Genomic DNA, 12133 nt, shown 5'->3' with positions numbered 1-12133 from the left:
CAAACTGTTATATATTAATAAGGTATATCATCTCTCTTAATGTCAGAGACTACTGATTTCTCATCTCTTTAGTGGGAGGGAGTGTTAAAAGGAATATAAATTCCCATGAGAAATTACAGAATAATAGAGTAACTAAAGCAGATAATATGATGACCAAGTGATTTAACCAACTTCAAATAAAACTCAGATATTTCATTTTGAACTCTTTCCCAATAAAAGGCAAATTTTGATAGATGTTAGAGTAGTTTGTCATACTACTTTACCCTTCAATTTTATGTTGAAATTCAGTAGGGGGAAATAGCGTATTTTGTTACAAAAATACAATTTCCATCTTGTTTTTTTCTCTCCATCTTTTGTTTCATAGCCCTATTTTTGTTAATACAGAATTAGTAAGGAAAATTATTAATCACTTACTGGTATTAACAGTTTTCCTCTAGTTAAGTAGAAAATATTTTTAAAGCCTTTTATTACACAAAAAAGATGTTGCTTATTTATCAGCAAATATTCATTCTCATTATTAAGGGAATATTATTAGCTAGCTGTTTTGTTTTGTTTGGACTGTTTTTGTTTGAAATCTACTACTTTCACTCTTCTGATAACCCTTACATTGGAAATATCTAGTTATTTTAAAGCTCCCCTTTATTTCTATAGAATCACTACTAAGAACTTAAGCCCACAGTTTATCACAGCAGAAAGTAGATAATGGAAAGGAAAAAGTTAAATTTGAGAAGCCAAGATTATTTAATGAAGGAGACTGTCAGTTATTTTACAGCATTATCAGCTGTATGAACTTTGAAAATCTGACCTAATTTTTTTAACTTGCAAATGTGAAATTGTAATTGAGCTAAGTTAGAGCCTGGACTAGGTTTGGAATATAGTTATTTCATTGGTATGATAAACATTTATTGACTTCTTAATTTGTGTACATGATTGTGCTGATTGTTAAAGTTTTACAAAGATTAATAAATGTGGAAAGTTATTTTCATTAGGAAAGTATTTTAAGGTACTTATTAATTTAAAAAGAAGTCATATATGACAAATATTTCCTGTTGGAGTTTAAAATAATAAATGGCTCTATTACTGTAGCAATGAAGAACTAGCATTTTCAATGCATGACTTATTCTTTTAACTGACATTGTAGGTATTAGCTTATAAAAAAGTGAACCACAGGTCACCTGGAACTGAAATGTCTCAAGTCAGGGTACAGTTATTTCTTTCTATTGCACAGGCCTGGAAACTACAACTAGTAAAGTAAAATAAAACAGAGCCTGAATTCCTGGGCTCTGTCTGTCAAGATAGACCTAGCAGGGCCAAAGTAGTTTGAACATACACCTTGTCAGAGAGAACATCAGCTACCATTTAGGACTTGAGGATCACAGCTTCAGTAGTACAAGTAAGTCAGAAAGAGAAAACTTGAGGGCCTGACCTTAATAAAGGATGGGGAGATAGAATAAGTAGGTGGGAATAGATTGATGATGCTGTTCTTATGGCAACTAATTTTAATTGTGCATTGGACTTGATACAACAAAGTTCTTTTGCCTCCCAAGTGGATTGAGTACCACTATTAACTCTTTATTCAGATGGGCAAAGTTCAGTAGGAATTTGAGCCATTAAAATGAAGGTCTATTGTCTGTTTTTGTTCTTGGTGATTAGAGAGATGAGAGGTAGAAAAGGTGGAGAAGGTAGAGTGCCCTCTCCAAACCTCAGACTCACTGAGTTTAAACAAGGGAAGGAGTGTCTCTTGGAATGGATACAGAGCTGCTTAAAGGTGCATTTTGCCAGATTTGGGTGGAAGTGATTGTGTAGTACATAACGGTACCCAGAAAACGCTGGACTTGGAGCTAGTGAGATCATGGGTTCTAGTATAGTACAATTGTATACAAATCTGTAATTAACTTTTCATCCAAGGGTTTGTGTGACTGCTGTGCATCAAGTGGTAACTGTAGAAGCTGGTGAATGGAGTCTTGTGTTAAAGTTACATGATTTTCTCTACTAGGGTGGGATATTTTAGGTACATTGTCTAGGTTTAAAGACCCCTGGACTCCCTGAAGCTGTTTGCTGGATTGGAATGAACAGGGAACCAGAAATTAACATTCAATAACCCTGTTAAAGGTTAAGGGACTTGCCTAAGATAGTAAGTAATAGAGCCAAGATTGCCTTACTTTATAAGTTTAACTTTTCGAACATGAGTTTCTTTGAAACGTGGGTGCCACATATTACTTACTGAATGTCATGACCTTGGAAGGCAATTTACACATAGTAGAAACTATAAATGTTAAATCCACAGACTCCAAGAGTCCACTGACTAAGGAATTATGATAGCAGTTATTTATTGTGTTATACCATGAGTGAAGAATTATCCCAGGATTGAAGAGTGTGGCAAATAACAAAGTTGCTGCTTTCATGGAGCTTTTATTTTAATGAAGGAAGACATAGAATAAGCATGCAGACATTTAGTAAACAAATAATATTCTGGTAATAAGTACTATAAAAATTACCATATTAGTGGATGAGTAGATGGGATTAACAGTTTTCAAGTAGGTGAAGAGTATCTCTGACAAAGTAATACTTGAATACAAACCAGACTGTTGAGAAGTGGAAGTCTTTGGAAAGATCTGGGTAAGAGATTTTTCAGGTACAGATAACTGAATGCAAATGTTCTTAATTCATGACAGTGTAAGAATGAACCTCATGTGTTAAAGGATGAATGAGAGGGCCAGTATAATAAAAAAAGAAAGTGGAAGGTTAATGGGTAGCAAATGTCAGATCATGGAGTCTTGTGAAGGTTTGATAAAGAATTTGGATTTTATTCTAAGTTTAGTGGGAGGGAATTTACAGCTTCCTTTTTAAAAGATCACCTTGCTATGTAGAAAATGGACCGACTGGAAGTGGGCCAAGTGATAAGAAAAAAGAAAGGGCAATTACTGCAGCAGTCCAGGCAAGAAAATAGGGTGGCTTGGATTAGTGATGGGGATGTTGAGAGGTGGTTAGATTTGGGATATTTTGGACATACAGCTAATATGATTTGGGTATGTGGAGTATGAACAGAAGAGAAGGATAAGGGTGGCCTCTAAGGTTTAAGACCTGCAAAACTTTGTGAAAACGTGCCACTAATCTGTTGTGCAAACTAGGAGGAGTGTAAGTTATCTGTAGGAGGTTGACACAGTTTATTCCACAGATAGAGTGCCACCTGCTGTGAAGATGCAGACAAATATTGTTCGGGAATCGTGGCTGGGTTCTAACATAGCAGCTTCTCATAGTTGAGGATGTTGAAGCCAGGTTAACTTCATCCATGCTTCTCTCATATATCCTTAGTGCTCAGAAGCAAGCCCACTCTTCCACCAGGCACATATCTCTTGTCCTCACTTTCACACATCTTGCAGTTTTCTCAGATTGAACTGCAGTGACATGTTTACATCACCCCCCACCCCACCCCAACTCCTAGCACCACTGCCAAATGCCTGACTAGGGCTCTTCCTTTATTCAGCTAATGTACAGTATTCTCTAGCAAACATTTGCTGATCCCAGATTCATTCTGCTTTCCTGTCTTGACTTAGAGGTGCCTTCCGTATACACCCAAGTACGCTATACATACACTGCACATAAACACCTTGATCATAGCAGTTTGGGTTTTGGTTTTTTGATTTAAATAGTCTTTTATCTCCGTAAAACAATAGGAGGGAAAGAATTCTAGGTGGGGAGAAGGATATGAGTAAAAATATGGGGGTATATTTTGGGAAGAAGACTAGGGAAATAACGAAGAACAGTGTAAGTCAAGTATGTGGTGTCTAGAAACCAGAGTTTGTATTGGGTGAGTAAAATATTAAGTTGATTGGAAAACTATTATGTCAGTTGTATCTCAGGGAAAAATAAAGACTAGAAGAATTTTTTTTGGTCTTAACAGAGCACTTTAAAGAGTAAACAAATTGAGATTGGATTTAACTATACAGCAGTGTTTCTCAACCCTTACTGCTCCCCGCCCGCCCCCCCCCCCCCCCCCCGAAACAAACACCCACAGAGTTAAAAAAAAAAATCCCACTGCCTATGAATTGCTGGACCCAGACTAAGTCACAGTTTCTGGGCAGGGACCCAGATGTTAAAGTTTCCCATATGATGCAAAGGTTAGCAACTACTATAGGAAGCAGAAAGTGTGATTGGTTGAAATTAGAGACAAGAAATTGAATCAGTGTATTTATTCTTCATTGTTTGTGATCTTGGGCAAGTCACTTAATGCCTAATGTTAGTTCATCTATAAATTAAGTTGAATGACCTTCATCTGTAATTTGATTGGAGACTCTGGAGTCTTTTGGAAAAGTCTCTGGAGACTTTTCTTTCTCTAAAATTCTTTGATTTTAATGAAGGAAATGGCATAATGAAATAGTATACAGAGAAGATTAACCAGCTAAGTGCAGGACAAGTTGGAGGTAAGAGGATATGGGGACAGGTAGGAGGTAAGAAGATAGTTGCCCTTTATGTGTGGGCAGGACAGTGAGTTAAGGAAGCCAGTTGCTTTGGGAATGGAAAGGGGATACTTGAAGACCTCTTGCATCAATTAAGTTTTCTCCCGTCTCTTTAAAGATTTCAGGAGACTCTATTTAAGTATGAGTATTCAAGAATTTGGTTGCTATTACCTTTTTTCTTATTACTTATGTCATTAATATTATTAATTTTTAGCAAAAGATTGACTAAAGTGTGACATATCATGTGATAACTGTTTAAGGAATATGCTATTAACCAGTTTGTGCAATGGTAGTTCATGGAAACATTTCTTAGGTGATATTTTGGATTTCTGAAAAATGATCAATAAAGAATTCAATTCGTTTTTTGTTTAGCACTCTGCCAAATAGTAGGAGTCTACTTAGAATATGTTCATGTATTTCTTCTAATACAGTATTATACTTTATTATCTCTTTGTCAGATTAAAGAAAAATTTGCTTCAGATCTATAAACTTTTAAACTGCTTTTTAACCTGGTATTCTTTTTTGGGGAGCGGGGAGTTTGTTCTTTTATTTCTTGTCTGTATAAAAGGGATAAATACCTTCTCTATAATACTTTATAAGGAGATGAAGCAGCATAGTGCTTCACGTAGTTCTTAGGTGCTTGATATATTTTACTTAATTCTGCTGTCCTTCCAATACACAAGCTTATGTGTACATACTTAACATTTTCTACTTGTAGTTATTTCATGTCAGATTTTTTTTTTTTAATGAGCTAGATATTTTATTCCCCTTTCAGCTTATATGTCTTCCGGTATAATATTTTGGTCTTCCCTGGTGGCTCAGTTCATAAAGAATCTGCCTGCAATGCGGGAGACCTCGATCCCTGGTGGGCAAGATCCCCTGGAGAAGGGAGTGGCTACCCACTCCAATGTTCTGGCCTGGAGATTCATGGACAGAGATGATTTTTTGTGATGTTTCTAATTTTACTAGTAAAACTAAAATTTTCCCTCCCTTGACCCTGCCCCGTTGTAATATTAATAGTTTGACTCAAGCAACTCAAATTTAACGACTGTGTGTTTCATTCCTAAAAATAAATCTGTTTCTAGTCAGTGGTATTAATTCTGTGTGTTTTAAAGGAATTCAGTTGAATTTAAAGTAACTCAGTTATTAAGTATTCAGAGGTTATTGATCCAGTTTGAAATTGATGCATTCCTGTCTTTTCTTTTGATTTCTTCCCCTACCCACCTGGCTCAATAAAATGCAGCTCAGACCATTTGAATTTATTAGCTGTTTTCATGAAATCAAAATGTTAAAGGAAAAAATAAAATTAAATGCTAATCTTTGAGTTCTTTATTTCATACTCGCTTCCTCTGCTCTCCTCACTGTAGGTTAATTCAAATGTGCCTATCTATAATTAGTTAAATAAATTACCTGACCCATTATTGTTTCCTTCTCAAGTTATTTTGATAGTGGTCAGATAATCTGCAGTCTCTACAGTATCTCTCAAGTTACAGATTTTCATGGTACAGCGTAGTATAGGAAAGGCTGAAGTAAACAGAGCTCATGGGTCTTCAGAAGATCTTACTGAGGAGCCAGAAGGGTGCAGTCCTTTTGAACATGAATGTTTGTTTATAATGATGAAGGTATAGAGAGAATGAGATGGGAAGAGAAAGTAAGTCTAGAGGAAACGGAAACTTGACAGAGACAGAGAAGATGAGAAAGCAAATGGAGGGGAAAGACAAGATACGTTGGTTTAGAAAAAGTTTGGAGAAGTAAACATGTTCAGGAAAAGAAAGCAAGAGAAAAAGAATAGATAGATAACAGCTGTTGCAAGTCAGTGAGTACTCACAAGGGTGCTCAGTTACTGTTTAATTGGGTTCCCATAGGGTTCCAGTTAAGAACACCAGGAGCTAAGAAATCTAAATTCTAATCTTGGTTCTTTGAGTCACCTTGGAGAAGTCAGTTAACTTATCAGAGGCTCAGGTTCCTCATCTGTAAAATGTGAACATTGGATTAGGTGATCTCTAAGGTCCCTTCATGTTCTAAAATTGTATGTTTCTTTGTGGTCAGTAACTGTGAGAAACATTCCTGTGGGAAATTTGCAACTATAGCTGACTTTAGGACAGCATATTTAGGGAAAAGGATGTGAGCTTTTTTTGTCTTGTTCACTGCCATATCCCCAGCAGCTCACACAGTGCTTGACACATTAGGCACTCAATAGATGGTTGTTTAGTAAGTGATGTGAAAAGTGTCATGTTGGTGGTTCATTATGGGAGAAGCATCTAGAGGGCCTAGAGGAATGCTAGTGTGCTTGAGAAAAGGCAAAGACTTATGACTTGTGTATGCTGGTTTTTAATCTCTTGTTCCTCCTTATTGTATCCTAAATTCAGAGGAAGTGGCTATAGCTAGTGGTATACTCAAGATCACAAAACTTGTAGTGAAAGACATACATATAATGACTAAACCAACATACAGTCTAGTTCAATTCACTTTATGTATGTGACTTAAAGAATAATAGAGTCAAGCTCAGATCTTCATGGAATATAAATATATATACAATGTAGTAGTTACATTAAATTGGATTTGTTGGCTTCATTCAGATGAGAAGCAGTTAGGCTACAAGCTGAGTACTGAAGCTGACAGATTCCAGCTAAATCTTCAGGATTCACTGGTATCCCAAATTACAAAGTGGTACACTGTTATGCCAGAAAATAAATTTGCAGTATTTGAAGGAAAATATTCAGAACATATACAATATATTCCAATTTTTTGGAAGTCATAGGTTCGAAATATTCAGGTCTTTGAAATTCTTGAACCCAAAGTTAGACCAGAAAGAGGGGGAAGGAGTCTAATGCTTTGTGCTAAAATCCTCTTATTCATTAACTTTCATCCTATCTTGCCATTTTTATTTAATCTCCAGTTCGGAATAAGTGTGGTTGACTGATACGTCATTCCACAATAGACTAGAAACAGGAGGCATCAAAAAGTATGAGGATAGAGGAAAGGAAGCATATTGGCATTCATAGGCAGGTGTGATGACAACATAAATGATAGCTGAACATCCTTACTTTTGAGGGATAAAAGGGGAGGAAAGCATCTAGGACATTAAATATCTATGATGATTATTCTGAATTTTTCAGAAAATAATAATTGATATTTTATATTAACACGAGGCAGGAAATGATTTATCCCAATTGGTTTATTTTTATTTTAATATTTTGTTTCTGAGTGGTAAACTCACTAGTTTTTTTAAAGTACACATATTTGAACACGTCTAACCTCACATCTGGCCTCATAAATGATAGATAAATAGAAGGTCACTGTACTTTGAAATCTTTTGAAATATTATGCATTCTTGTCTCATAGCTATATCAGGTTGAGTTTTTAACAGTTGCTGACATATTGTGTTTATAAAAATTGTTATGTTGAGAAATATGTATGTGTAAATAGTAGTAAATAAACTATTTCTTAAATGCATTTAGAAAGGATCAATTAAAAATTTAAACTACTTCAGCAAAGTGGGGATTAAATGTCTGTGTAACTCAGTTATGATTTAAAATATAAAAACACAAGATTGCAAATTTCTTAAAGGCATATTTATGCAAAATGTTTTTATTGAAACAAGTCATCTAATTTGTTATTGGCAGACACAGTTTATTGTAAAATAGAAATATGAAAAGAAGATAGATAAAAGCAAAGAAGAAAAAATAGAAAAATGGAAGCAATATGAAAATTCATAATATTAAATTTCAGACAAACATTTTTGTTAAAATCAGATTAGAGTCCATTTGGAGTGAATTGAATATTTCCATTTAAAATTTGCATATTATTTTATGTTAGGTCATTTTTAAATGTTCTAAATTACCAACTCCAGAAGATGGATAGCAATTTCATTCCTGATGGCAATGAATTTCCTTCTTCTGAATTCTTTTAATAGGTGCACTAGGCCTTCCAATGAGGGGGATGAGCAACAACACCCCTCAGTTAAATCGCAGCTTATCACAAGGCACTCAGTTACCGAGCCACGTCACGCCAACAACAGGGGTACCAACAATGTCACTTCACACGCCTCCATCTCCAAGCAGGTATTTATATCGATGGACCAGAATATTTCTCAAAATGTATCTTTGTAGAGTAAGCGAGCTTTTTAATTTTTTAATAAAGTAACTATTTATTTGATTTTCTGGTTCAGTGCCTGAGGAAAAGAAAGTTGATACCCTATGCTCATTTAATTTCATTGCAAATTGATAAGTATAGTGTAAGATGCTTTTATCTTGCAGCTAGCATATTGGTTATCAGCTGGGTTGGGTATCAAGGATTAATCACCACCTGGGGATCTTTTTTCAAAAAAGCAAACTCTCTTCTTCAAAGGAGAATGTGCAATTTCAAATCACTCCTCAGATGATTCTATTTATTGCTCCCTCACCACACATCCATTGTTCCAGTGAGAATAAAATAAAGCAGATCACAAAAAATGATGCATCTTAGTGTTAAGAAGATAGAATGACATACATTTGGAATGAAATTATTCAAAATATATATGTGAAATATGTTTGTATGTTATGTGATAGTCACACCAATAGTTCTCTCATCTTTGCTATCACCAATATTCTTCTAAAATTTGCCCTTTCTTGTTGGTTTGTTTACTTTGACTTTCAGAAAGCTTTCTCTCTTTTCAAATGACCAGACAAGAGAATTAAATGAATAAAAATTTACAATGCAATTTGAAAGTGTATCTGAAATTCTAGGGTTAGGTCGATTGATTGATTACAGAGAATTTTAATGAGTGCTTATAGAGAGCTTATTTAGTGTACTGGACTTCTTTTTCAGGGGCATTTTGCCTATGAACCCTAGGAATATGATGAACCACTCCCAGGTTGGTCAGGGCATTGGAATTCCTAGCAGGACAAATAGCATGAGCAGTTCAGGGTTAGGTAGCCCCAGCAGAAGCTCGCCAAGCATAATATGTATGCCAAAGCAGCAGCCTTCTCGACAACCTTTTACTGTGAACAGGTAAGATATTTATTGATACTGTGTATAATTGTTCTTTCTGGGTATTTTCAAATTTGCCTTTTCATATTCAACGTTCTGTTCTTGAGTCTTGGCTTCTGTTTCATAAGTGTGTTTCATCATATATTTTGTCCAAAGCTTCTCTTTTTGTTACACATAGCAATTGACTCCCAAACTTAAAGACATACTCTTTTGAGAATCAGTTTGCTTTTTCTTGCTGTTGTTAGAAAAGGATTGTTGTTAGTTTGCCAACCAGAAAAATTTTTGTTGAAAAGTCCTTCTTCTATTAAATGAGGCTGGTCGCCTGTGTGGTAAGAGCTCCATATTTATGAATAGCACTGGAAATATGATTATTATTGCCTTGCTTCATTTATCCTTTGGTTAAGTTCCTTTTCAACCGAATTTCTGTTTTGTTCTTTGGAGACATACTGACCAAAGACCTTTTGAAGACTACATCTGTAGTATTTGAAATAGTGTCATGTCCTGGGATTTAAAACAAAAAGAAGAGTTTGTGCCTTTCACTCCTTTTTTTGCACTGTTATACTGCTATGCAAATAATAGTTAACAATATGAAAACGTTACATATTTTGTTAGGACTTTAAAGCTGTTCAGATAATTTATATGAGAGTTATGTCTGTAATACAGGGCTTTCTTTATTGTGAAAGTGGTATTTTAGTTTGATCTTTTTTTTAATGGGCAGCATAGTGGGTAAAGGGTGTAGGTGCTATCATGGTACCCGTTTAATTTACTTTCTCTTATTTAGTACTTGTAAATTCTGAACAAAAATAGGTTATTAGCACGTTTCCAACTTAATGTTCATCCCGTAACCTCCAGTTCTTACTTTAAGACTTATATGAGCATTTCTTTTATAATTTTGACTGCTCTTTTAATTTTTACCAAAGTTATTTCTGTAAAGGGGTTCTCAAGACTCATCTCCTTGACAGTTTCCTAATCATGTAATACTACTTGGACTTTAACACATCTTTCTGCATTCTTGTAGTATGTCATTGAATGTATATTTAAATTTTTGCTTTCCCATGTTTTTTCACATTCTAGTTGTAAATACTTTGCTTGTAAATATTCTTATAAATTGTCAATGAAGTGTGGGTCTCTAAAGCCCTGCTTAGTACTGTTGATAAGATGTATGTACTATGGAATGTTTTCATCTCTTACTGCTTATTCAATGTTTGAGGGTACCTCTATCGTCAGCAGTTCTAATGCACTATTAAACAAAACTTTCTGTTGACTTTTCTGATCTTCTCTAGAGTATTGTTTCACCAGCTGCATTATTTTATGAAAATACTGTTTGGCTTTGGCTATAGTTAGTTTTCCAAATCTAGGCAAAAAAAAAAAAAACCCTGTCATCTTCAATTTAACCTTACTCATAACACTAATACAACTGTCTTTTTTCAGACTATTTGATGTTAAAAATGCATTCTTTCATTGTAGAACTTGCGTTAACAGTTCTTTTTGACGTGTTTAATTACTCTGACCTCACTTTAAATTCAGCCTTATTTTTTGTTTGTTTGTTTTCCCATCTTTAGGCTTGTGCAGAAAAGGGAGGCTTTGGTAACTATTTACCAAGTACCTTAATTTAGAATTAAGGGAACTATGGAGAGATTTTTAAAAAAATAACTAAAAGATACACTTGATAAGAATGATGTGTTTTAGAACACTGAATTCAGTTAAAGAAAAACACCATTTAATTCAGGTCAACTAAACATTTATTGAGTCCCTTTTGTATCCTCCTGAATGCTAAGAGCAGAGAGATGCAAAGGTATGTCTGACATGAACTCTGTCCATTCTAGTTGGGAAAAGACAGACTATATGAATGAAGATCTTTTATGAAAAGTAATAATAGCACATTTTACCAGTAGTAAAAGAAAAACAAATATTCAAGAATAGTCTTAAACTAAATCACCTATTTTTGAATTTAGTTACGTCTTTCAGTATATTCAGTAGGTTGACTCGCCAAGTACACAGAATGATACCCTTAATCTGTTTTCCTCAAGCCTTATATAAATTCTTTGCTTTTTGTTTTTTAACTGATCGTTTTGGTTCTCAGTTGTTCATGGAAGGATTTTAGGGAACCTTTAAATAAAAATATTCAACTCAAAAATAAAATTAGTGTTTGTTTTTAGACATGTTGTTTTATATGAGGAGATCAAAAGTAAACACTTTTGTTTTTCTTCATCTGAAAGTTAGTATTCTTACTGTATATCTAAAATTATTTTCTATGTACCCAGTATGTCTGGATTTGGAATGAACAGGAATCAGGCATTTGGAATGAATAACTCCTTATCAAGTAACATTTTTAATGGAACAGGTAAGCTTATTCTGGAGCTAGTACCCTATAAAAATATGATAGATCTTGAAATATAAAGCAGTTCAACATACTGGTCTTAAAATAATTAAAGGAATTTTTGTGTTTAAATGATAGAACTTAATTTAGGGGAGAATTTGACAGGAAATAGGATTTAATTCAGTCAGTAGTTAAAAGATAGTTAAATATATTTTTTCACTTGGCATGGTAATAGCAGTGTTATAACCTCAGATTTGTTTTCTTAACACCTGGAGAAAGCATGAACGTTAACTTAGTCTATATTTGTGCCTCAGAATCTTTTTGCTTCCAGAGCTTTTCTTATCCTCAGTCCTTTCATTATAGTCTAAACTAGCTTGAGCAT

General features: G+C 34.5%; 1 protein-coding gene across 8 annotated transcripts in view; it reads left to right on the top strand.

The window, feature by feature from the left end:
• CNOT2 (CCR4-NOT transcription complex subunit 2) overlaps nt 1-12133 on the top strand; it is a 120165-nt gene that overhangs the window by 90625 nt on the left and 17407 nt on the right. For all 8 annotated transcript variants that reach the window (XM_061130012.1, XM_061129984.1, XM_061129976.1 and 5 more), the window contains 3 exons: nt 8377-8524; nt 9270-9452; nt 11696-11775. In XM_061130012.1, coding sequence (XP_060985995.1) covers nt 8377-8524; nt 9270-9452; nt 11696-11775 — 411 coding nt within the window. The remainder of the gene's footprint in view (nt 1-8376; nt 8525-9269; nt 9453-11695; nt 11776-12133) is intronic.

This window comes from Dama dama, chromosome 3 (genome assembly GCF_033118175.1).
Source record: "Dama dama isolate Ldn47 chromosome 3, ASM3311817v1, whole genome shotgun sequence".
NCBI lineage: Eukaryota > Metazoa > Chordata > Mammalia > Artiodactyla > Cervidae > Dama > Dama dama.
This window is presented reverse-complemented; position numbering and strand designations above follow the sequence as displayed.